At 44.6% G+C, this 27,028-nt stretch overlaps 2 protein-coding genes across 2 annotated transcripts; both read right to left on the reverse strand.

The window, feature by feature from the left end:
• Positions 1 to 981: 981 nt before the first annotated feature.
• Positions 982 to 4,707, reverse strand: LOC120051379 (propionyl-CoA carboxylase beta chain, mitochondrial-like). The gene is made up of 13 exons (XM_038998220.1): positions 4,462 to 4,707; positions 4,184 to 4,303; positions 3,991 to 4,059; positions 3,837 to 3,893; positions 3,645 to 3,758; positions 3,353 to 3,463; positions 2,988 to 3,217; positions 2,773 to 2,854; positions 2,554 to 2,677; positions 2,188 to 2,295; positions 1,809 to 2,008; positions 1,539 to 1,638; positions 982 to 1,462 (listed from the first exon to the last, which is right to left on the reverse strand). Exons 1-13 carry the CDS (start codon positions 4,705 to 4,707, stop codon positions 1,341 to 1,343), a joined length of 1,683 nt encoding a protein of 560 aa, XP_038854148.1. The 3' UTR covers positions 982 to 1,340.
• A 516-nt stretch (positions 4,708 to 5,223) lies between these two features.
• Positions 5,224 to 10,026, reverse strand: LOC120051380 (neutral cholesterol ester hydrolase 1-like). The gene is made up of 6 exons (XM_038998221.1): positions 9,632 to 10,026; positions 8,104 to 8,347; positions 7,365 to 7,434; positions 6,907 to 7,078; positions 6,660 to 6,799; positions 5,224 to 6,560 (listed from the first exon to the last, which is right to left on the reverse strand). Exons 1-6 carry the CDS (start codon positions 9,770 to 9,772, stop codon positions 6,074 to 6,076), a joined length of 1,254 nt encoding a protein of 417 aa, XP_038854149.1. The 5' UTR covers positions 9,773 to 10,026; the 3' UTR covers positions 5,224 to 6,073.
• Between the last annotated feature and the right edge of the window lie 17,002 nt (positions 10,027 to 27,028).

Here is a 27,028-nt window from a genome sequence, read left to right on the forward strand (position 1 = left end):
TATTGGACCGGTTCTAAGAATAGACTCCATACAGTGCCCTCGGAAAGTATTCAGACCCCTTGACTTTTTTCACATTTTGTTACAGCCTAATTTAAAAATTGATTAAATGTTTCCCTTATCAATTGACACATAATACCCCATAATGACAAAGCGAAAACAGGTTGACATTTATTTTAAAAAATGTAACTGATAATTGACAAATAGTCAGACTCTTTGCTATGAGACTATAAATTGAGCTCCGGTGCATTCTGTTTCCATCTATCATCCTTGAGCTTTTTCTACAACTTGATTGGAGATGATTTGGAAAAGCACACAGTCTATATGAGGTCCCAAAGTTTGTCTGCATGTCAGAGCAAAAACCAAGCCATGAGGTCGAAGGACTTATCCGTAGAGCTCCAAGACAGTAACATAACAAAATGTGGAACACTTTCCGAATGCACTGTGTGTGTGTATATATAAATAAAAATAAGACTTCATTCCAAGACTAGCTGTCTATTTGACTCCAGAGGGGGAGGACCAAGACAACGTGGGGGAGAACTATGGAGACTGAGCCCCAACAACAGAGTATCTGTACTTTAGTCTTTATATATCACTTTTACTTCACTACATTCCGAAAGAAAATAATGTACTTTTTTCTCCATACATTTTCCATGACACGCAAAGTACTCATTACATTTCCGATGCTTAGCAAGACAGGAAATGGTCCAATTCTCAAACTTAACAAGAGAACATCCCTACTGCCTCTGATCTGGAAGACTTACTAAACACATGCTTCGTTTGTAAATGTCAGTTGTTGTGCCTCTGGCTCTCCGTATATAGTATAAAAATGGGTGCTGTCTAGTTTGCTTAATATAAGGAATTTGAAAGTTATACTTTTACTTTTGATACTTAAGTATATTTTAGCAATTACATTACACACACACGTTCAAACTCTCATTGGGATATAAAGTTCTGTCTCACACAAGGACAAAGACAGACATCTTTACAATTTCAATCATTTTATTTAACAAACTAGTCTATGGATTCACGGCAGATTCTTCCCAACAAGTCCCACAGGGTTGGGGACAGATAAGTGGATCTAATCCAGGGCTCTCCAACCCTGTTCCTGGAGAGCTACCCTCCTGGAGGTTTTTGATCCAACCCCATTTGTAACTAACCTGAATCAGGTGCGCTAGATTGGGGTTTGAGCAAAAACCTACAGGATGGTATCTCTCTAGGAACAGGGTTAGAGATAAAACCTACAGGATGGTATCTCTCCAGGAACAGCGTTGGAGAGCCCTGCTCTAAGCTATAGGTGAAATTGGAGACCGACAGGTTGGGTGGTCGAAGGCGTTTGTGTGTTAGAGTGGGATGTTGGCGTGTTTCTTCCAGGGGTTGGTCTGTTTCTTGGAGGCCAGAACCTCCAGATCCCTACAGATCCTCTTCCGGGTGGTCGACGGCACGATGATGTCATCCACGAACCCTGAAACACACACGGTTATGATGGGGGAGTGGGTGTAAGGTTTGTTGGAACGGATGGCGTGTGTGTGTGTGTGTACCTCTGACAGCGGCAGGGAAAGGGTTGGCAAACTTCTCTACGTATTCAGCCTCCTGCTCTGCCTGGTTGGATTTCCCTCTGAAGATGATCTGCACAGCACCCTGGGAACACATGTTAGAGAGGCAGACATGTTTGAGGCAGACATGTTGGGAATGTTTTAAAGTGAGCACTGAACTTTTTTTCCCATTTTGACATTGTGAATGTTGCCATGGCTAGAAGTATGTGTGCGTTACCTTGGTCTTGTGTAGAAGGTGTGTGTGTGTTGTGTTACCTTGGCTCCCATCACGGCCACCTCTGCAGACGGCCAGGCGTAGTTGACATCTCCTCTCAGGTGCTTGGAACTCATGACGTCATACGCTCCTCCGTAGGCCTTCCTAGTGATGATGGTGATCTTGGGGACGGTGGCCTCAGCAAAGGCAAACAGTAGCTTGGCCCCGTGTCGGATGATACCGCCATACTCCTGAGACGTACCTGAGAGAAACGGCGAGGAAGGTGGAATTCTCTGGTTTGAAAAAATCTAACTTGTTTTGATTAGAAATGACAGTTGATCACAGTACGGACGTTTCACAATTTATGTGAAAGCTGTCAAGTGAGTCATCTACTTTTTGACGTGCCAATTATTCATGAGGAAAGTCAGACTTGCGTACTACCTGGCAGGAAGCCGGGCACGTCCACGAAGGTGAGGATGGGGATGTTGAAAGCGTCGCAGAAACGAACGAAGCGAGCGCCCTTCACTGATGAGTTAATGTCCAGACAACCTGCACACACACAGGAGAAGTATCACCACCACTACCACCGTCAACATTACCACCATCACCACCGTCATTATCGTCATCACCACCACCACCATCATCACCACCACCGTCATTATCGTCATCACCACTACCACCATCATTATTGTCATCACCACCACCACCGTCAACATCACCACCGTCATTATCGTCACCACCACCACCGTCAACATTACCACCACCACCACCATCATCATCACTAATCCCTCCGACTCTTCTACTCACCAGACGCTACTTTAGGTTGATTCCCTACAATTCCAACAGTTTGTCCGTTCATGCGAGCGAATCCCACTACGATGTTTTTAGCGTAGTTAGGCATGATCTCAAAGAACTCCCTCTCGTCCACAATCTAAAGTTAAAACCACAGATCAATAGACAACAGGCTGTGTGTGTGTGTGTGTGTGTGTGTGTGTGTGTGTGTGTGTGTGTGTGTGTGTGTCGTACCCCCTGGATGATGTCCAGCATGTCGTAGGCTTTAGTGGTCTCAAAGGGAACGATGGTGTCCAGACCAGGAACCAGTCTATCACTGGAGGAGGAGAGGGATGAGATCAAACATCCTCCAAAGGCCATTCATATGGATTACATTTCAGGAAAATCCCAAATGCCATGGTCAGTTCTGTGATTGGCTAGTCTGTCAGAGGAGTTCTGTGGTTGGGTACCTGGGGTCGTGGCACTCGGTAACGGGGGCGGGGTCCTGGTTGCTAAGGGGAAGGAAGTTGAAGAAGTTTCGGAGGTTGAGCAGAGCATCGATGTCGTTCTCAAACGCACGGTGAGCGACGCCTGACACGGCGGTGTGTGTTTTAGCTCCTCCCAGTTCCTCCTGAGTGACGTCTTCATTGGTGACAGACTTCACTACGTCAGGACCTGTGATGAACAGGTATGAGGTGTCCTACACACACACACACACACACACACACACACACACACACACACACACAGATGTAACCCATGTTAGTTGTATTAATTGTACAGTGCATCTATGCAGGAAGGGTCCTGTGGTTCTCCTATACCGTGTGTGTCTTACCTTGACCATAAAGGTGAAGTCGGTCAGGGCAGGAGAGTAGACAGCTCCTCCAGCACAGGGACCCATGATCAGAGAGATCTGAGGAACCACACCTGACGCCATCACATTCCTCTACAGAGACAAAGAGACCGGGAGAGCGTGAGACCGGGAGAGACCGGAAGAGAGCGTGAGACCGGAAGAGACCGGAAGAGAGCGTGAGAGAGAGAGAGAGAGAGTACATTTAGAAGCAATGTAATTTATTTTCTGTCATCCTCATCCCAGTAACCAGTCCAATCAAGCCCCGCCCCCTTACCAGGAAGATGTCCGCGTATCCAGCCAGTGACTCCACCCCCTCCTGGATCCTTGCTCCGCCAGAGTCGTTCAGACCAATGACTGGAGCACCCACCATCATAGCCTGGTCCATGATCTACAGACATAAAGGGATGTGACTAGAAGTAATGAATGAGAGGGCATCAGGCCCTGGAGAGTGAGCCCATCCTCCTACCTTACAGATCTTCTGTGCGTGAGCCCCAGACAGACTGCCTCCAAATACTGTGAAGTCCTAAGAGAGAGCAAGAGACATTTATTATGAAAATAAATGGTAACTACTTTGATGTGTGTGTGTGTGTGTGTGTGTGTGTGTGTGTGTGTGTGTGTACCTGACTGAAGACATACACCAGCCTTCCGTTGATCCTCCCCTGTCCAGTCACCACACTGTCCCCTGCGAACTAGAGGGAGAGGGAAACTGAAACCATGTTGATGACTGAATCAACATTTTAAAAAATGAATACATTTATTCCATTTTGTCCATAGGCTGGATAAAATGTAGGAACCTCTGTTGTGACGTGTTACCTTGTTGTGGTCCTCTTCCATGCCGAAGTCAGAGCAGCGATGTTCCACAAACATGTCATATTCTACAAACGAGTCTTTATCCAACAGGAGCGCAACTCTCTCTCTGGCTGTCAGCTTCCCCTGTGGAGAAGACACACACACCAATCATTACACAGACAAAATGTTATACGGACCGACAGACAGACAGACAGACAGACAGACAGACAGACAGACAGACAGGCAAACAGATAAATACACCATCAAACGGACAGACACTTGCGCATGCTCAGATGATTTACCCTTTTGTGTTGCGCGTCAATTCTCTTCTGACCTCCTCCGATCAGCGCAGCATTCCTCTTTCTGTCTATCCTCTCCTGAACGGAGAGATGACTAACGGAATACCACCGCCGCGACTGTTGCTGCAGCTGGGACTGTGCAACGGCTGCCGAAGCCACGCCATGTTTTACCTGTCCGAATGTTTTAAAAGAAGATTTTAGTCCGGAAAGCAGACCGCAGCTGCTCCGTGCTACAGCGAAGGCCGCCATTGTTGTCTGACTGACGTATAAGGGTGGGTGGGGACTGTGTGAAAATGACGCGCGTTTGAGCCAATCACCAGAAGTTATTTTTTGAATGGCCAGTCAAAAACGAGGTAGATCTGGATGGGGATTGACTTCACGTGTCAACATATTAAGAACCGTATATGATAGGTCAACCTTGAGGGGTTGTAGCTTTAAAGTTTGTGGTATCAATGTCATGGAAATACAAACGACACTTCCCCGAAAGTTGGTTTGGAATCTCCTCTGTGATTGGTCGGACTGACCAACGCCCTTTGCCCCTTCCCTCCTAGCCACAGCTCCTTTCCTAAGCACTGTTGTAGAGCTAACATCATTGGATTGGTAGAATAAGCAACATGCTAAATGTATCATGCATTATACATGTGTCACTCATCTATATGTTGAAATCGTTTTGAAACTTAGTGTCTATATTGCACTGGCTGTGTGTGTGTGTGTGTGTGTGTGTGTGTGTGTGTGTAGGCCTACAGTATAAAACAAGAGAAACACTCAAACTGATCAATATTTATTGGAGGGTTAAACATCTATCAACCATTACAATCATAATTGTACATAAAGTACTGACACCCAGCAGCAGTTACAGGGGACAACAGAGATCATTCTGTTCAGCGGAAAACAATCAAACTCTCACAGTGTTGTGGGTTGAAAAGTCCTCACCCTGTCTAAAGAACATACTTCATTTTCAAGTTTTGTTATTGCTTTTTACAGCACCAGGGGATCGTGTTGTATGGCCCTACCCTTTGAGTCCTCATTGTTTTTCCATCTAGGCACAATTCTATATAGATTGCATTGATGTATAACCCAGTTGTGCACATAGCATAATTTAACCCAATCTATTCTAGAAATAGGACTCTTATGGAGTCATCAGATTACTACATTCTAACACTGCGCATTGATTGGCTTAGATGGAAGTTTATTTTAGTGTATTAGTTTGACAGACAGATAACAGACTGCACGTTTAAAACACAGCATATGTATTGGTCAGGTCAGGTGAGCAGAGCTGGGATAGGATGACGTGTGTGTGGGTTTAACTGAACCAAACGTATTATGACACACACACACACCCCAGAGTGCAAACAGCTACAATCAGTGTCTGTGTTATATTCTTACATTCTAACACAGTTTCAAACACCAGTCCAACCCAGTTTGATCCAGTTTAACCCAGTAAGAGAGACATTCTAACCCAGGTCAACAATCAGGTTTAACCCAGTTTAAAAGCCTTAAAAACATCTGCTTGTCTAACCTGGACATTGGTCTGAAATTCTGACTGCAAGATGGCTTAGGGTTTGCAGCTGCATAGACACACACACACACACACACACACACACACACACACACACTAGAGGTTTTCCTGCAGCCAGTCCATGTATCCTCTGATCATTCTTTTCCCCACATCAAAGAAAAATGGCCAGTGTGCAAAACTCAAGGCGCCGTGGAAACCGTCGTCATAGTGATGGCTGGAAACCGTGACGCCTGCGTCCTGTAGCCTCCTGGTGTACATCAACCCATCGTCTCTGAGCACATCGTACTCACATGTTAGAATGTAAGCTCGCGGCGTTCTACCCAGAACCCCCTGCTCCGCCAGCAGTGGCGCCGCTCGGACATCCAGCAAACCCGGGAGAAGATCACCCTCCTGCCCTGTGACCTCCTGTGACCCCATCTCCATGCCAACAGGCTTGTAATGCTTAATGTGTTTGGCCGGCAGAAGGGTGGTCCAGTTGAGATGGGAGCGGACGGAGGGAGGGATGGAGGGATGATGGAGGAAGGAGGGGGACAAGAGGAGGGGATGGAGAGAGGTATCAACCCCCAGGTAGAGCAGCCAGAACCTACAGACAAAGAGAGAGAAGAGTTACTAACACAGGTGTGTGTGTGACTGTGTGCATGCAGATGTGCGCCAGTGTGTGTGAACATGTACGTGTGTGTACCTGGCCATCATAAAGCGGTGTAGCATGGGTATGTTGTGGTTCTGTTGGTGGGATGGAGTGTTGAGGTCTAGACCCTGGAGGACTGGGTAGATTAACGCCTGAACACTGAACTTCACGCTCACACTGTCATCTACCGAGATCTGTGAAGAGAGGGAGAGTGTGTTAGTGTGTCTCTGTAGACGTGTGTGTGTGTGTGTGTGTGTGTGTGTGTGTGTGTGTGTGTGTGTGTGTGTGTGTGTGTGTGTACCTGCTGTGCGACGGCTGCAGCGAGATTTCCTCCAGCGCTGTCACCTGACACGGCCACGCGCTGTGGATCCACAGACAACTTTCCCAGAATGCCCGGCTCCAGGAAGTGCTTGGCTGCAGCCAGACAGTCCTCATACTGCACAGGGAAATGCACTTCTGGAGCCAGACGGTACCTACACACACACACACACACACACACACACACACACACACACACACACTTTTGATATGGTAAAATTGACAAAAAACACTTTTTCATCCTTTTAACAGTTCTGTCCAAACCTTAACTTGTTACTATGGCGTTATAAGAACCCAAGACATTCATGTTGAGTGTGTGTGTGTGTGTGTGTGTCTTTGTGTGTGTGTGTCTTTGTGTGTGTGTGTGTGTGTGTGTGTGTGTGTGTGTGTGTGTGTGTGTAGAACTGAAGCTACTACAGTGTGAAAAGAGGAGACACTTACTCAACAGACACAACCACTGCATTCAGCTCATCAGACATCTGCCTACACAAGACATCATAGCTCCCCATCTCTGAGAGGAAGACAGGGAGCGGGAAGAGAGAGGTGGGGGAGTAGAGAAGGAGAGAGAGATGGGGGGAGTAGAGGAGAGAAAGAGAGAGAGATGGAGGAGAGATGGGGGAGTAGAGGAGAGAAAGAGAGAGAGATGGGGGAGTAGAGGAGGAGAGAAAGAGAGAGAGATGGGGGAGTAGAGGAGGAGAGAAAGAGAGAGAGATGGGGGAGTAGAGGAGGAGAGAAAGAGAGAGAGATGGGGGAGTAGAGGAGGAGAGAAAGAGAGAGAGATGGGGCAGTAGAGGAGGAGAGAAAGAGAGAGAGATGGAGGGGAGTAGAGGAGAGAAAAAGAGAGAGATGAGGGGAGTAGAGGAGGAGAGAAAGAGAGAGATGGGGGGAGTAGAGAAGGAGTTGAGGAGGAGAGAAAGAGAGAGATGGGGAGATTAGAGAAGGAGCGAAAGAGGAAGAGAACGAGAGAAAGAGATGGGAGGAGTAAAGAAGGAGAGAAAGAGATGGGTGGAGTAGAGAAGGAGAGAAAGAGAGAGGTGGGGGGAGTAGAGAAGGAGAGAAGGAGAGAGAGGTGGGGGAGTAGAGGAGAGAAAGAGAGAGGAAGACAGTGAGAAACCAAAGGTTGTTACATTAGTTACATCATGAACTAGATGTGTTTATGCTGGTAAACACACACACTTACTGGTGGCCCCCAGGGCCCATCCTCCTCCATGGTAGAACATCACAGCCCTCCTCAGACCCCCATCTCCTCCCCCCGCGGCAGGGGGCTCGTACACACGCACCGGGACTCTGTCAAAGTCCACGTCACTCACCCTCACCCCGCCTCCCTGCCCTCCCGCCATCTCCCCCGAGGACCCCAGCCCCAATGTGGGCCCCCGAATCACTGTGATGTGGTGACTGAGACCCAGACACTGGCACAGGTCACCCTGGGGGAGAGGGGGAGGGAGAGAGAAAGGACAGAGAGATAAAGGGAGAGATGGAGGGGGAGAGAGACATTTTAATGAGGTCTGAGAGAGCTGGAGTATCCCTGGTAGTTTAGTATGCTAACCCTGTTCTAGGAGCTAGGGCTTTGACTTGAGAGTGAGTGTTTGTTCTGTCCTACCAACTCCATGGTCAATGTCACACCCTTGGCAATGACTACCATAGGAGTTGGCAAGACAGCACAGATCTTTGCCCAGGATAGGGCTCCCCAAGGTCCCTTTTAGCAATCTGTCTCTGTCGGCCCTTTCACCTTCTAGCCTACAGCCTGGGGTCTAGACAACGTTGTGAATGTTGCTCTCTTCTACACTGACACTAGTTACAACATGGCTAAAGGTGCTCTGTTCACCCCAGTGTGTATGGGCGTGTTTGTTTGTCTTTACCCCAGGCACTACTTACACCATGACTGTGTGAAATCTAGGTGAAGGGCCACACACACACACACACACACACACACACACACACACACACACACACACACACACACACACACACACACACACACACACTATAAATGAGTTTGTTCTGTATTTAGCTAGTTCAAATCAATTATCCACATATGATTTCACACAAGGACTGGAGAAAACACAGTAAAGCATTGTTTTAAAGCATCAGTTCACATGTTCTACTTGTTCAGACTAACTAGCTAGCTTTACAACGCGTCACATGTTAGCTGCATTATAAACTATCTAGCTAGTATAGCCTCCAATTCTGTGTCTCCAACCAACAGGCCTAAACCTGCTGCACCTGACTGCGATACTGTCCCACCCTGATCTGTTTCACCTGTCTTTGTGATTGTCTCCACCCCCCTCCAGGTGTCTCCCATCTTCCCCATTATCCCCTGTGTATTTATACCTGTGTCCTCTGTTTGTCTGTTGCCAGTTTGTCTTGTTTGTCAAGTCAACCAGCGGTTTTGTGTCAGCGCCTGCTTTTCCCCCAGTCTCTCTTTTCTTGTCCTCCTGGTTTTGACCCTTGCCTGTCCTGACCCTGTGCCCACCCGCCTGACCACTTTGCCTGCCTGCCGTCCTGTACCTTTGACCCACCTCTGGATTAACGACCTCTGCCTGCCTTCCTTGCATCTGGGTCTTACCTTGATTCCTGATAGATACATAGGTCGAGTAATAGAGAAAGCATTGCATTGCCTACTAACGTTACTCGTTAACATAAATAACTGTCAAGCTAACGCAATGTAAAGTATGATTGGGTTTATAGCTATTCTTCTTGTTTCTTACCACTTGCAGCATAGCACGGAATAAGGCGTCCAGCAGCATCAGTTTCAAAGGCTCCTCGATGGCAGCAGGTAACGGTGTATAGATGTAATAAGGAACACCCACCGTTAATATCAATGTTACTACAACAGAAGACAACTTCATCTTTATAACACCAGTATTGCTAGCTATCTCCCCAACGTGAGACGTAGTTAGCTTTATATTAAAGATTCGGACTTTGCTCGTTAATACCTCTTAAACGGAACATGTAAGAATGATATAAATTACATATTTTGAACCAGTTGACGATCGAGAACAAGTTACTCCCCTTGTTTTTGCAATTCGGTGTCGTATTTTCTTAGTTAAAAAGTTGCTCCCCTCCGTTTAGCGGTAACGTCTTAAAACGGCAACGCCTACTTTTGCATGGTAATGAAACATGTCAATAGTTTCTCAACCACATGACATCGCTATCAAATCAATTTGACATTGTTCAGACAGCTTCTCTCGAATCCACCGCAATTTGTTTAGCTTTTTTTTTTTACTCCAATTCATTTTGATTAACTTTACAGATAAATGCTTCCAAAAAACATAAATACTTCTACCCCATAGGACTTAGATGAATAAAACCAATCTATGGCAATTACTTTATTTTTTTTTATTTGGCTATTTCAATGATTTTTTTTTTTCTTAATGTATAAAAAAAATTCTTTATATAACTTCAGTAGCTTCCACCCCAAATCACTTGCATGAATTCAACCAACTTTGATTCAGGGACCTCGTCAATAAAATATAAGGCAATTCCTTTTGTATTTTTGGACTTTCTATGAATTTAAAATCATTATGTGAAAAAAGACTTGATTAAAACGTAAATAGCTTCCACCCCTAAGGACTTTCATAAATAAAAACAACTGTTAGATGTTCGGGGAAATCCCGCTATGCCCTCTGACGAACCATGAAACAGGCAAAGCATCGAATCTTACTACACCGGCTCCGACTGTGGCAGGGCTTGCAAACTATTACAGACTACAAAGGGAAGCATAGCGGAGAGTTGCCCAGTGACACGAGCCTACCAAACAGCTAAATAACTTCTATGCTTGCTTCGAGGCAAGTAACACTGAAACATGCATGGGAGCATCAGCTGTTCCGGAAGACTGTGTGATCATGCTCTCCATAGCAGCCTATGTGAGTAAGAACTTGAAACAGGTCAACATTCACAAGGCTGCAGGGCCAGACAGATTACCAGAACGTGTACTCCGAGCATGCACTGACCAACTGGCAAGTGTCTTCACTGACATTTTCAACCTCTCCCTGTCTGTCTGTAATACCAACATGTTTCAAGCAGACCATCATAGTCCCTGTGCCCACGAACACTAAGGTAACCTGCCTAAATGACTACTGACCCGTAGCACTCACATCTGTAGCCATGAAAGGCTGGTCATGGCTCACATCAACACCATTATCCCAGAAACCCTAGACCCACTCAAATTTGCATACCGCACCAACAGATCCACAGATGATGCAATCTCTATTGCACTCCACACTGCCCTTTTACACCTGGACAAAAGGAACACCTATGTGAGAATGCTATTCATTGACTACAGCTCAGCGTTCAACACCATAGTGCCCTCAAAGTTCATCGCTAAGGACCCTGGGACTAAACACCTCCCTCTGCAACTGGATCCTGGACTTCCTGACGTGCCGCCCCCAGGTAGTAAGGGTAGGTAACAACACATCCGCCACGCTGTTCCTCAACATGGGGGCCCCTCGGGGGTGCGTGCTCAGTCCCCTCCTGTACTCCCTGTTCACTCATGACTGCACGGCCAGGCACAACTCCAACACCATCATTAAGTTTGCTGATGACACAACAGTGGTAGGCCTGATCACTGACAACAATGAGACAGCCTATAGGGAGGAGGTCAGAGACCTGACCGTGTGGTGCAAGGACAACAACTTCTCCCTCAACGTGATCAAGACACAGGAGATGATTGTGGACTACAGGAAAAGGAGGACCGAGCACGCCCCCATTCTCATCGACGGGGCTGTAGTGGAGCATGTTGAGAGCTTCAAGTTCCTTGGCGTCCACATCACCAACAAACTAACATGGTCCAAGCAGACCAAGACAGTCGTGAAGAGGGACTGAAAAGATTTGGCATGGGTCCTCAGATCCTCAAAAGGTTTTACAGCTGCACCATCGAGAGCATCCTGACTGGTTGCATCACTGCCTGGTATGGCAATTGCTCGGCCTCCGACCACAAGGCACGACAGAAGGTAGTGCGTACGGCCCAGTACATCACTGGGGCCAAGCTTCCTGTCATCCAGGACCTCTATACCAGGTGGTGTCAGAGGAAGGCCAGAAAAATTGTCAAAGACTCCAGCCACCCTAGTCATAGACTGTTCTCTCTGCTACCGCACGGCAAGCGGTACCAGAACGCCAAGTCTAGGTCCAAGAGGTTTCTAAACAGCTTCTACCCCCAAGCCACAAGACTCCTGAACATCTAATCAATTGGCTACCCAGATTATTTGCATTGCCCCCCCCCCCCCCCCCCCCCCCTCTTTTACGCTGCTGCTGCTTCTCTCTGTTTATTATCATCTATGCATAGTCACTTTAATAACTCTACCTATATGTAAATATTACCTCAATTACCTTGACTAACCGGTGCCCCGCACATTGACTCTGTACCAGTACCCCCTGTATATAGCCTCGCTATTGTTATTTTACTGCTGCTCTTTAATTATGTTACTTTTTTAAAACTATTTTCTACATTGTACAGTCTTGGCCAAAAGTTTTGAGAATGACACAAATATGAATTTTCACAAAGTCTGCTGCCTCAGTTTGTATGATGGCAATTTGCATATACTCCAGAATGTTATGAAGAGTGATCAGATGAATTGCAATGAATTGCAAAGTCCCTCTTTGCCATGCAAATGAACTGAATCCCCAAAAAACATTTCCACTACATTTCAGCCCTGCCACAAAAGGACCAGCTGACATCATGTCAGTGATTCTCTCATTAACACAGGTGTGAGTGTTGACGAGGACAAGGCTGGAGATCACTCTGTCATGCTGATTGAGTTCGAATAACAGACTGGAAGCTTCAAAAGGAGGGTGGTGCTTGGAATCATTGTTCTTCCTTTGTCAACCATGGTAACCTGCAAGGAAACATGTGCCGTCATCATTGCTTTGCACAAAAAGGGCTTCACAGACAAGGATATTGCTGCCAGTAAGATTGCACCTAAATCAACCATTTATCGGATCATCAAGAACTTCAAGGAGAGCGGTTCTATTGTTGTGAAGAAGGCTTCAGAGCGCCCAAGAAAGTCCAGCAAGAGCCAGGACCGTCTCCTAAAGTTTATTCAGCTGTGGAATCGGGGCACCACCAGTACAGAGCTTGCTCAGGAATGGCAGCAGGCAGGTGTGAGTGCATCTGCACGCACAGTGAGGCGAAGACTTTTGGAGGATGTCCTGTTGTCTTTTTCTTTTTTTTCTTTTTTTTTTTCTTTTTTTTTTTTTCTTTTTTTTTTGTGGGGTGTTGTTGTCTTTTTCTTATTGGTGTCCTTTAGTAGTGGTTTCTTTGCAGCAATTCAACCATGTAGGCCTGATTTCACGATGTCTCCTCTGAACAGTTGATGTTGAGATGTGTCTGTTACTTGAAGTCTGTGAAGCATTTATTTGGGCTGCAATCTGAGGTGCAGTTAACTCTAATGAACTTATCCTCTGCAGCAGAGGTAACTCTGGGTCTTCTTTTCCTGTGGCGGTCCTGATAAGAGCCAGTTTCATCATAGCGCTTGATGATTTTTGTGGCTGTACTTAAAGAAATCTTTTTTGAAATTTTCCAGATTGACTGACCTTCATGTCTTAAAGTAATGAAGGACTGTCATTTCTCTTTGCTTATTTGAGCTGTTCTTGCCATAATATGGACTTGGTCTTTTACTATCTTCTGCTATCTTCTGCATACCAACCCTACCTTTTCACAACACAACTGATTGGCTCAAACACATTAAGAAGGAAAGAAATTCCACAAATGAACTTTTAACAAGGTACACCTGTTAATTTAAATTTATTCCAGGTGACTACCTCATGAAGCTGGTTGAGAGAATGCCAAGAGTGTGCAAAGCTGTCATCAAGGCAAAGGTTTAACACTTTTTGGGTTACTACTTGATTCCATATGTGTTATTTCATAGTTTTGATGTCTTCACTATTATTCTACAACGTAGAAAATAGTAACAATAAAGACAACCCCTTGAATGAGTAGGTGTGTACAAACTTTTGACTGGTACTGTAATCCTGGCAAAGTCCTAATCATAAAGCTAAGAATATTGCACTCCAAGGTCCCTTACCTACCCCAGTGTGTGGTAGCCTCAGCGAATGGAAGTATGGGAAACTATGTTTTTCGGTGGGTTCGGCAGTTAACTAGTATGACCAGTAGGTGACGCTATTGGTCTCAGAATTAAAACGTGGTGTGGTCTGTACTGGCACCGTTAGGTTTAGGACAGCAGGGGTCGTCAGTGGCCAGAAGAACATTCATCCACTGAATCACAAGACAGCTACAGCTAGGGGTTTTCTTGACCATGAGTCCTGAGTCCTGACCAACTTTAAAAAAGCCTCTATCTCCAGGCCATCAGACTGTTGAAAAGCTATCACTAGCCGGTACCCTGGCCTGCACCTTAGACACTGTCTCTAGCCGGCTACCTGCCCAGTACTCTGCCCTGCACCTTGAGACTAATGCCACATGTGTATAGATAGAGTCATTGAACGCTGTCCCCCTCATATTCTGTTAATATACTGTTGTTTACTCACTGTGTATGTATCTACTGTAATATACCTAGCCTAATATACCTCCTACCGTACATACCATTGTCTTTACAAATGATATACTGTCTATACACACCACATATTTATGTTCTGAATTCTGACACATGCTCACTGTAATATATCTATTCTGGGTTGCTGATTGGACCCATTCTGTCGTTTCTTGATTTCTTGTATCGATTTATGTATTATTTGTGTATTTGTATTTTATTGTGAGATATTCTACTGCACTGTTGGAGCTAGAAACATAAGGATTTCACTGCACCTGCTATAACGCCTGCAAATCTGTGTATGCGACCAATATACTTTGATTTGATTCGATCAGAACTATACCCTCCCTAATAGTATTTTAATGGTCTCTCTCCCTCAATTCTATCCTTCCCTCCATTCTCTCTGTCTCTCTCTCTCTGTCTCTGTCTCTTTCTCTGTCTCTCTCTCTGTCAGTCTGTCTGTCTGTCTCTCTCTCTCTCTCTCTCTCTCTCTCTCTTCCCACGCTGTATCTCGTCCCTTGGAGACCCTCCTGGAAACGTAAACAAACAACAGAATAGAATTTTAGATCTGAACTCTCCCCCTCATTTTCCAAAACACAACTGTGTGTGTGTGTGTGCGTGTGCGTGTATGTGTGTAGACCAGCAGCACTAGACCGTGTCAGATTATGGAAGATGGGTGTGTTTTCTTTCTCTCCCAGAAGTGTGAACTTGCTCACTCCCCCTCGTGTGTGTTTATGTATGTGTTTCTTCCTCAACCACTGGAAACTAGCTTCTCAGTATTCTCTGTGTGTGTGTGTGTGTGTGTGTGTGTGTGTGTGTGTGTGTGTGTGTGTGTGTGTGTGTGTGTGTGTGTGTGTGTGTGTGTGTGTGTGTGTTGTTCCCAACCCGGAGGCTAGCTTCCCTGTCTTCTGTGGCGGACCAAAGGGTTGAGTTGTGAGCCAGAGGCTGACTGAAATGGAAATGCATTTCTGTCTCATGCATTTATTCCTGCTAGATGACTGTATCCACCACCTCAGTGTGTGTGTGTGACAGAGAGAAATGCTAAAATGGAAAAATGTGTAATTTACTCATTAACTTATTTACTATAACTCCTGTCAGTCAGAGGCAGTAAGTCTGCCCCCAATGCCTCTCACCCACCCACCCACCCACCCACCCACACCCACCCACCCACACCCACCCAATACCAAGAGACGACAGTACAAGAACAAGAGAGGAAGGAGGGAATGAAAGAGGGGGAGGAGGGGAAAATGGGGAGAGGGAAGAAAGTGGATTAGCTAAATTTGTGTGTCTCGAATCTCGGCGGCCATCTGGAAGACATGGGTGACAATCACCATCTACACACACACACACACACACACACACACACACTGATTACTACAGTATAACTCTGTAATGATCGTGTAATAATGTGCTTGGGGCAGAAGGAGAAAGCCACGCTCATCCACACACCTTTTTGCAAATCTGAGTCAACATTCAAACATGGAAAAGAAATCTACTCAAACTCCCAAACAGTGTAGTGATAATGTAAGGCTTCCATTATATTTCTTCCACATTTACAGACTTTCAAACATCAAAGGGTTAGGGCCAGAGGGAAGGGGTAGGGAGGAAATAGGGCAGGCTACTAGGATACTAGGATAGAAATCAGGCTGGAAGAGAGAGGTTTGGGTTAGCCGTCAACGGTCAGAGGTCAGAGAGCTGCTTTCTGTGAGTCAGAATCTTAGCTCTGAACTTTGAAACACAAAGAGGGCTCTCTTCTTCTACTGTTCTATTGGTGGTCACACAAACACACACACTCACACACACATCTTGTTCTGTCTGTTTTGACTTCTCACTTCTTCTCACCATAGCCAACGCCCAATTTTTCTCCCATGAGCCTCTTTGCTCATTGATGTGATCCTGATGTTCGGTCCCCCCCCCATAGCTGCGGGAAGTATTTTGGGGGTGGGGGTGCTGCGATTTATTTAAAAACATTTTTGCCCGTACTGAATCGGTCTGCTAATACTAATAAAGGAATAGTAAAGGCCCAGTGCACTACTTTTGTGGATAAAAAAACAAACATGTATTTGACTGTTTACCATCATTCGTAATTTCAGTCTGATAATTATCTGTACAAAACAGTTCATCTGATAATGCTTAATATACAGTACCAGTCAAAAGTTTGGACACACCCAATCATTCAAGGGTTTTTCTTTATTTTTTACTATTTTCTACATTGTAGAATAATAGCGAAGACATCAAAACTCTGAAATAACACATATTGAATCATGTAGTAACCAAAAAAGTGTTAAACAAATCAAAGCATATTTTATATTTGAGATTCTTCAAAGTTGCCACTCTTTGCGTTGATGACAGATTTGCACACTCTTGGCATTCTCTCAACCAGTATTACCTGGAATGCTTTTCCAACAGTCTTGAAGGAGTTCCCACATATGCTGAGTACTTGTTGGATGCTTTTCCTTCACTCTGAGGTCCAATTCATCCCAAACCATCTCAATTGGGTTGAGGTCGGGTGATTGTGGAGACCAGGTCATCTGATGCAGCACTCCATCACTCTCCTTCTTGGTCAAATAGCCCTTACACAGCCTGGAGGTGTGTTTTGGATCATTGTCCTGTTGAAAAACAAATGATAGTCCCATTAAGCGCAAACCAGAGGCGATGGCGTATCGCTGTAATCAAATCAAATCAAATGTATTTATATAGCCCTTCTTACATCAGCTGATATCTCAAAGTGCTGTACAGAAACCCAGCTTAAAACCCCAAACAGCAATCAATGCAGGTGTAGAAGCACGGTGGCTAGGAAAAACTCCCGAGAAAGGCCAAAACCTAGGAAGAAACCTAGAGAGGAACCAGGCTATGAGGGGTGGCCAGTCCTCTTCTGGCTGTGCTGGGTGGAGATTATAACAGAACATGGCCAAGATGTTCAAATGTTCATAAATGACCAGCATGGTCAAATAATAATAATCACAGTAGTTGTCGAGGGTGCAGCAAGTCAGCACCTCAGGAGTAAATGTCAGTTGGCTTTTCATAGCCGATCATTAAGAGTATCTCTACCGCTCCTGCGGTCTCTAGAGAGTTGAAAACAGCAGGTCTGGGACAGGTAGCACGTCCGGTGAACAGGTCAGGGTTCCATAGCCGCAGGCAGAACAACTGGAACTGGAGCAGCAGCACGGCCAGGTGGACTGGGGACAGCAAGGAGTCATCATGCCAGGTAGTCCTGAGGCATGGTCCTAGGGCTCAGGTCCTCCGAGAGAGAGAAAGAAAGAGAGAAAGAGAGAATTAGAGAGAGCATACTTAAATTCACACAGGACACCGGATAAGACAGGAGAAGTACTCCAGATATAACAAACTGACCCTAGCCCTCCAACACATAAACTACTGCAGCATAAATACTGGAGGCTGAGACAGGAGGGGTCAGGAGACACTGTGGCCCCATCCAATGATACCCCCGGACAGGGCCAAACAGGAAGGATATAACCCCACCCACTTTGCCAAAGCACAGCCCCCACACCACTAGAGGGATATCTTCAACCACCAACTTACCACCCTGAGACAAGGCTGAGTATAGCCCACAAAGATCTCCGCCATGGCACAACCCAAGGGGAGGGGGGGGGGGGGGGGGGGGGGGGCACCAACCCAGACAGGAAGATCACGTCAGTGACTCAACCCACTCAAGTGACGCACCCCTCCTAGGGACGGCATGGAAGAGCACCAGTAAGCCAGTGACTCAGCCCCTGTAATAGGGTTAGAGGCAGAGAATCCCAGTGGAGAGAGGGGAGGCAGAGGCAGCAAGGGCGGCCAGGCAGAGACAGCAAGGGCGGTTCGTTGCTCCAGAGCCTTTCCGTTCACCTTCACACTCCTGGGCCAGACTACACTCAATCATATGACCCACTGAAGAGATGAGTCTTCAGTAAAGACTTAAAAGTTGAGACCGAGTCTACGTCTCTCACATGGGTAGGCAGACCATTCCATAAAAATGGAGATCTATCGGAGAAAGCCCTGCCTCCAGCTGTTTGCTTAGAAATTCTAGGGACAATTAGGAAGCCTGCATCTTGTGACCGTAGCGTACGTGTAGGTATGTACGGCAGGACCAAATCGGAAAGATAGGTAGGAGCAAGCCCATGTAGTGCTTTGTAGGTTAGCAGTAAAACCTTGAAATCAGCCCTTGCCTTAACAGTAAGCCAGTGTAGGGAGGCTAGCACTGGAGTAATATGATCAAATTTTTTGGTTCTAGTCAGGATTCTAGCAGCCGTATTTTGCACTAACTGAAGTTTATTTAGTGCTTTATCCAGGTAGCCGGAAAGTAGAGCATTGCAGTAGTCTAACCTAGAAGTAACAAAAGCATGGATACATTTTTCTGCATCATTTTTGGACAGAACGTTTCTGATTTTTGCAATGTTACGTAGATGGAAAAAAGCTGTCCTTGAAACAGTCTTGATATGTTTGTCAAAAGAGAGATCAGGGTCCAGAGTAATGCCGAGGTCCTTCACAGTTTTATTTGAGACGACTTTACAACCATCAAGATTAATTGTCAGATTCAACAGAAGATCTCTTTGTTTCTTGGGACCTAGAACACGCATCTCTGTTTTGTCCGAGTTTAAAAGTAGAACGTTTTCAGCCATCCACTTCCTTATGTCTGAAACACAGGCTTCTAGCGAGGGAAATTTTGGGTCTTCACCATGTTTCATTGAAATGTACAGCTGTGTGTCATCCGCATAGCAGTGAAAGTTAACATTATGTTTTCGAATGACATCCCCAAGAGGTAAAATATATAGTGAAAACAATAGTGGTCCTAAAACGGAACCTTGAGGAACACCGAAATGTACAGTTTTGGTTTGTCAGAGGACAAACCATTCATAAAGGCAAACTGATATCTTTCCGACAGATAAGATCTAAACCAGGCCAGAACTTGTCCGTGTAGACCAATTTGGGTTTCCAATCACTCTAAAAGAATGTGGTGATCGATGGTATCAAAGGCAGCACTAAGGTCTAGGAGCACGAGGACAGATGCAGAGGCTCGGTCTGACGCCATTAAAAGGTAATTTACCACCTTCACAAGTGCAGTCTCAGTGCTATGATGGGGTCTAAAACCAGACTGAAGCATTTCGTATACATTGTTTGTCTTCAGGAAGGCAGTGAGTTGATGCGCAACAGCTTTTTCTAAAATTTTTGAGAGGAATGGAAGATTCGATATAGGCCGATAGTTTTTTATATTTTCTGGGTCAAGGTTTGGCTTTTTCAAGAGAGGCTTTATTACTGCCACTTTTAGTGAGTTTGGTACACATTCGGTGGATAGAAAGACGTTTATTATGTTCAACATAGGAGGGCCAAGCACAGGAAGCAGCTCTTTCAGTAGTTTAGTTGGAATAGGGTCCAGTATGCAGCTTGAAGGTTTAGAGGCCATGATTATTTTCATCATTGTGTCAAGAGATATAGTACTAAAACACTTTGAGTGTCTCTCTTGATCCTAGGTCCTGGCAGAGTTGTGCAGACTCAGGACAGCTGAGCTTTGGAGGAATACGCAGATTTTAAAGAGGAGTCCGTAATTTGCTTTCTAATGATCATGATCTTTTCCTCAAAGAAGTTCATGAATTTATTACTGCTGAAGTGAAAGCCATCCTCACTTGGGGAATGCTGCTTTTTAGTTAGCTTTGCGAGAGTATCAAAAAGAAATTTCGGATTGTTCTTATTTTCCTCAATTAAGTTGGAAAAATAGGATGAAGGCTGTGGTAGCCATGCTGGTCAAGTGTGACTTGAATTCTAAATAAATCACTGACAGCATCACCAGCAAAGCACTCCCACACCATCACACCTCCTCCTCCATGCTTCACAGTGAGAACCACACATGCAGAGATCATCTGTTCACCTACTCTGCATCTCACAAAGACACGGTGGTTGGAACCAAAAATCTCGAATTTGGACTCATCAGACCAAAGGACAGATTTCCACAGGTCTAATGTCCATTGCTCGTGTTTCTTGGCCCAAGCAAGTCTATTCTTCTTAATGGTGTCCTTTTAGTAGTGGTTTCTTTACAGCATTTCGACCATGAAGGCCTGATTCACGCAGTCTCCTCTGAACAGTTGATGTTGAGATGTGTCTGTTACTTGAACTCTGTGAAGCATTTACTTGGGCTGCAATCTGAGGTGCAGTTAACTCTAATGAACTTATCCTCTGCAGCAGAGGTAACTCTGGGTCTTCCTTTCCTGTGGCGGTCCTCATGAGAGCCAGTTTCATCATAGCGCTTGATGGTTTTTACGACTGCACTTGAAGTTCTTGAAATTTTCCGGATTGACTGACCTTCATGTCTTAAAGTAATGATGAATTTCTCTTTGCTTATTTGAGCTGTTCTTGCCATAATATGGACTTGATATTTTACCAAATAGCGCTATCTTCTGTAAACCCCCCTACCTTGTCACAACACAACTGATTGTCTCAAAACGCATTAAGAAGGAAAGAAATTCCACAAATGAACTTTTAACAAGGCACACCTGTTAATTTAAGTTTATTCCAGGTGACTACCTCATGAAGCTGGTTGAGAGAATGCCAAGAGCGTGCAAAGCTGTAATCAAGGCAAAGGATGGCTACTTTGAAGAATCTCAAATATTAAATATATTATGATTTGTTTAACACTTTTTGTGTTACTACATGTTTCCATATGTGTTATTTCATAGTTTTGATGTATTCACTATTATTCTACAATGTAGAAAATTGTGAAAAAATGAAGAAAACACCTGGAATGAATAGCTGTGTCCAAACTTTTGACTGGTACTGTATGTTTCTTGAAATATACAAAAAATATATATAAACGCAACAATTTCAACAATTTTACTGAGTTACAGTTCATATAAAGAAATCAGTCAATTTAAATAAATGAATTAGGCCCTAATCTATGGATTTCACATTAGTGGGCAGGGGTGCAGCCATGGGTGGGCCTGGGAGGGCATAGGCCCACCCACTTGGGAGACAGGCCCAGCCAATCAAAATTAGTTTTTCCCCACAAAAGGGCTTTATTACAGACAGAAATGGTCTCAGACGATCCCGCATGTGAAGAAGCCGGATGTGGAGGTCCTGGGCTGGTGTGGTTACATGTGGTCTGCTGTAGTGAGGCCGGTTGGACGTACTGTCAAATTCTCTAAAATGACGTGTGAGGTGACTTATCGTAGAGAAATGAACATTAAATTATCTGGCAATAGCTCTGGTGGACAGTCCTGCAGTCAGCATGCCAATTGCATGCTCCCTCAAAACTTGACATATCTGTGGCATTGTATTGTCTGACAAAACTGCACATCTTTGTGTATTCCCTTTTATTGTTCCCAGCTTATTGGTATGCCTCACCTGTCAGGGGGATGGATTATCTTGGCAAAGGAGAAATACTCACTAACAGGGATGTAATCAAATTTGAGCGAAATAAGCTTTTTGTGCATATGGAACATTTCTGGGATCTTTTATTTCAGCTCATGAAACATGGGACCAATGCTTTACATGTTGTGTTTATATTTTTGTTCAGTATATTTTGCAAATGTGAAAACTGAAATGGTCTAGCTATTCATTCCTTTTCAGTAGACGCTGTTATCCAGAGCAATTTACAGTAGGGAGTGCGTACATTTTCATACCGGTCCCCCATGGGAATCAAACCCATAACTCCAGCATTGCAAGCACCATGCACTACCAACAGAGCCACATCTTACCATCACAATCCACTTGACGTCTCAATTACTGTATTCTGCATTGCGGCAGGTAGCCTAGCTGTTAAAGCACTGAGCCAGTTTTATTTTCATTTGATTTATTTAACTTTATTTAACCAGGTCGGCCAGTTGAGAACAAGTTCTCATTTACAACTGCGACCTGGCCAAGATGATGCAAAGCAGTGCAACAAAAACAACAACACAGAGTTACACATAAACAAACGTACAGTCAATAACACAATAGAAAAACTGGAGTGATATATGTGCAGTTGAGGATGTGCAAGTAGAAATACTGGTGTGCAAAAGAGCAGACAAACAAACACAAATATGGGGATGAGGTAGGAAGTAGGTTGGATGGGCTATTTACAGATGGGCTGTGTACAGCTGCAGCGATCGGTAAGCTGCTCAGATAGCTGACGCTTAAAGTTAGTGAGGGAGATATAAGTCTCCAACTTCAGTGATTTTTGCAATTCGTTCCAGTCATTGGCAGCAGAGAACTGGAATAAAGGCGGCCAAAGGAGGTGTTGGCTTTGGGGATGACTAGCGAAATAAATACCTGCTGGAGCACGTGCTACGGGTGGGTGTTGCTATGGTGACCAGTGAGCTGAGATAAGGCGGGGCTTTACCCAGCAAAGACTTATAGATGATCTAGAGCCAGTGGGTTTGGCAATGAATATGTAGTGAGGACCAGCCAACGAGAGCATACAGGTCGCAGTGGTGGGTAGTATATGGGGCTTTGGTGACAAAACGGATGGCACTGTGATAGACTGCATCCAATTTGCTGAGTAGCGTGTTGGAGGCTATTTTGTAAATGACATTGCCGAAGTCAGGGATCGGTAGGATAGTTAGTTTTACGAGGGTATGCTTGGCAGCATGATTGAAGGAGGCTTTGTTGCGAAACTGAAAGGTTGCTGGATCGAATTCCCGAGCTGACAAGGTACAAATCTGTCGTTCTGCCCCTGAACAAGGCAGTTAACAAACTGTTCCCAGGTAGGCTGTCATTGCAAATAAGAATTTGTTCTTATCTGACTATCCTAGTTAAATGTAAAACAAACTGCTGATGGAAAGTCTACAGGTACAAACCTAGATGACCAGCCTATGTACAATACAGTAAAGTACATGTACATTAAGTGCTTTGTAAGGATGGTACATTTTACTGCATAAAAAGTGGTTGTTTACTATGTTATTTGATTAAGAAAAATATTTAATTTGATGTGGATGTTTTGTGTCTTTGCCCATAACTTTGCACCTTTTGATGTAAATGTTAGTTTTTTCTGGATGCCATTAGAATGACAATCGCGGAGAAAGGGACAGGGACAGGGACAGGGACAGGGACAGGGACAGGGACAGGGACAGGGACAGGGACAGGGACAGGGACAGGGACAGGGACAGAGAAAGGGACAGGGCAACAACTCTTACAATTCCAACTATTAAAACCTATAAGATACTGTTCTTAATTATACAACTACCTTTTTTGTCAAAGCAGAGATGCTGAAATATTTTTTTCTCCCCAAGCTACAGATGTCTATATTGGTCCGCTAATACTATTAAAGGCCCAGTTTCACTACTTTTGTAAAAATATATATATATAAAAAAAGTGTATATTTTTTAATTAATATTTTATTGAAATTCTGATTTTTCAGAGGCTCAGCACCCCTACTACCCGTGGCTATGCACCCCCCCTCTCTTCCTGTACCCCTGCTGTTAAGCGCCCCACAAACCAAAGCCCACAGGTAGGCTGTTAAACCTAGTTTCAAACCCTCTCTCTCCCCCCCTCTCCCTCACGCTCATTCTCCCCCCCCCCCCCCAGCTGTTGTCATTGTGAGAGGCAGCTGTTGTTGGGGCTAAGGAAGCAGACATATCCTCAGTTCAATTCAACTCAACTTTATTGGTATAAATGTTCAGGTACAGCAATGTTACCTAAGTCAGTCAATAATGATAAGCAGTGAACTAATGTAACTAAATCACAAATGAACTAACAAACAAATTAATTAACTGACCAAAACACAGAGAGGACTGACATAAATGGGCAAGAGACTAAAAAGGGGAGAGAGAGCGAGAGAGAGATCGATAGATAGATAGATAGATAGATAGATACAGTTGAAGTCAGAAGTTTACATACTTAGGTTGGTGTCATTAAAACTCGTTTTTCAACCACTCCACAAATTTCTTGTTAACAAACTAATGTTTTGGCAAGTCGGTTAGTACATCTACTTTGTGCATGACACAAGTAATTTTTCCAACAATTGTTTAGACAGATTACTTCACTTATAATTCACTGTATCATAATTCCAGTGGGTCAGAAGTTTACATACACTAAGTTGACTGTGCCTTTAAACAGCTTGGAAAATTCCAGAAAATTATGTCATGGCTTTAGAAGCTTCTGATAGGCTAATTGACATCATTTGAGTCAATTGGAGGTGTACCTGTGGATGTATTTCAAGGCCTACCTTCAAACTCAGTGCCTCTTTGCTTGACATCATGGGAAAATCAAAAGAAATCAGCCAAGACCTCAGGAAAAAAATTGTAGACCTCCACAAGTCTGGTTCATCCTTGGGAACAAATTCCAAACGCCTGAAAGTACCACGTTCATCTGTACAAACAATTGTACGCAAGTATAAACACCATGGGGCCACGCAGCTGTCATACCGCTCAGGAAGGAGACGCGTTCTGTCTCCTAGAGCTGAACGTACTTTGGTGCGAAAAGTGGAAATCAATCCCAGAACAACAGCAAAGGACCTTGTGAAGATTTGTGAAGGTTGATCCTTGGGAGCAATCATTAGTCAGGAAGTTAAAGCTTGGTCGCAAATGGGTCTTCCAAATGGACAATGACCCCAAGCATACTTCCAAAGTTGTGGCAAAATGGCTTAAGGACAACAAAGTCAAGGTATTGGAGTGGCCATCACAAAGCCCTGACCTCAACCCTATAGAAAATCTGTGGGCAGAACTGAAAAAGTGTGTGCGAGCAAGGAGTCCTACAAACCTGACTCAGTTACACCAGCTCTGTCAGGAGGAATGGGCCAAAATTCACCCAACTTATTGTGGGAAGCTTGTGGAAGGCTACCTGAAACGTTTAACCCAAGTTAAAATGTTTAAAGACAATGCTACCAAATACTAATTGAGTGAATGTTAATTTCTGACCCAATGGGAATGTGATCAAAGAAATAAAAGCTGAAATAATTCACTCTCTACTATTATTCTGACATTTCACATTCTTAAAATAAAGTTGTGATCCTAACTGACCTATGACAGGGAATTTGTACTAGGATTAAATGTCAGGAATTGTGAAAAACTAAGTATAAATGTATTTGGCTAAGGTGTATGTAAACTTCCGACTTCAACTGTAGATAGATAGATAGATAGATAGATAGATAGATAGATAGATAGATAGATAGATAGATAGATAGATAGATAGATAGATAGATAGATAGATAGATAGATAGATAGAGGGAGGGAGGGAGGGAGCGTGAGAAAAAGGATGGAGAGAGAGAGATGTGTGTGTGTGTGACCTGGATGTCCTTGCCCATCTGTATGTTTGTGTGAGTGATGCTGTATTTCTGGCATCTGTTGCTTTCAGCAGGAGCTTAACACACACACACACACACACACACACACACACACACACACACACACACACACACACACACACACACACACACACACACACACACACACACACACACACACATAGGGGTCGTGGGTAAAGTGGGGAGGACAGGAAGGCAGTGAATGTACTATATAACGCTGACAGACCAGTCTGTGTGTGTGTTTTTTTTTTTGAAGACGACCAGGGACCCTTGTTGTGCAGAGCGTTCCTGGTTTGAGACCAGGTCCAGACAGGGGATCTACTCTCTTATATACGCTAGTTATTACCGCGGGGAGCTAACACAAGTCATCAGGTGTCAGGCAAGGTTATCACGCAACCATCGCTCACTGAACCACCTCTGTTACTTGTGTTGAAATCTCCTCTAGTCTTCTGAAGTCAGACTGGCTTCCCCAATTCAGACTCAAAGTTTATTTTTACTGCAGCGTGGGAAGACCATGTTACTGTCCATACACACACACGCATTAACATCACACACACACACACACACACACACACACTGACATACACACACCCTTTATGTGATGTGATGCGCCTTGTGACCACTGATGTGGTTATAGGAGCCACATTCCAGTAGGGATTTGGAGAAGGATCTAAGGTGTGTGTGTGTGTGAGTGTGTGTGTGTGTATTAGATGTGTGCGTGTGTATCCGAGATGTGTGTTGAGATATAGTTGTTGTCTTATATACGAATATAACTTTGAGGTCCCTGGTTTCTATAGTAACAGAGGTGTATACCTCGCTGGTTCCCATAGCAACAGACATTGTGAGCCTGTCAGGTGTTAAAAGTGTTAACTTCAGGTGGATAATAAGATTCCAATATAGGTTTGAGGTGATAAGGAGATTTAAATAGAAAGAGAATGCTGCTGTATGATAGCTCATGTATAGCCCCACCCACACACAGTTCAATAATACAATAACACAACACAAAAGCACATCACACACTGCCTAGAAGTAAACATTTCCACACACACATTTTTTTTTTAGGCTGGCCTACTGCGAGAAGCATATAGCCTGCCCTAATATCTGAGTTGTGATTTATTGATAGTCACTGACAGCTCAATCTGTATATTAAATGGTTTAATGTGTGTATGCGTTTGTGCGAGTCACTCCATACAAATTCCCGCCACCGTTTGCTCACGGGAACCGCCGCACGCTGCTCATTCTCTCCAGGAGCTGTCACCCTCTCTCCCCCTCACTGACACACAATACCACACACACACACACACACACACACACACACCGAGCAGCTCGAGCCCCAGTGGAGACGCTTCTGACGCTCAGCTCGCTCCACCGACAACACCAAGTCACGTTCTGTTCTTCTCTGGCGGAACCGG

Source organism: Salvelinus namaycush, chromosome 7 (genome assembly GCF_016432855.1).
Source record: "Salvelinus namaycush isolate Seneca chromosome 7, SaNama_1.0, whole genome shotgun sequence".
NCBI classification, from domain to species: Eukaryota; Metazoa; Chordata; class Actinopteri; order Salmoniformes; family Salmonidae; genus Salvelinus; species Salvelinus namaycush.

Excerpts from the sequence above, each read along its gene's own strand:
- LOC120051379 (XM_038998220.1), bottom strand. The coding sequence starts at position 4,707 with ATGGCGGCCTTCGCTGTAGCACGGAGCAGCTGCGGTCTGCTTTCCGGA. Across the intron at positions 2,296-2,553 it reads TCAACCTAAAGTAGCGTCTG|GTTGTCTGGACATTAACTCA; the intron begins GTGAGTAGAAGA and ends GTGTGTGTGCAG. Across the intron at positions 1,639-1,808 it reads TGGCCGTGATGGGAGCCAAG|GGTGCTGTGCAGATCATCTT; the intron begins GTAACACAACAC and ends ATGTGTTCCCAG.
- LOC120051380 (XM_038998221.1), bottom strand. The coding sequence starts at position 9,772 with ATGAAGTTGTCTTCTGTTGTAGTAACATTGATATTAACGGTGGGTGTT. Across the intron at positions 6,800-6,906 it reads CTGCAGCCGTCGCACAGCAG|ATCTCGGTAGATGACAGTGT; the intron begins GTACACACACAC and ends CTCTCTTCACAG. Across the intron at positions 6,561-6,659 it reads CACCGCTTTATGATGGCCAG|GTTCTGGCTGCTCTACCTGG; the intron begins GTACACACACGT and ends CTTTGTCTGTAG.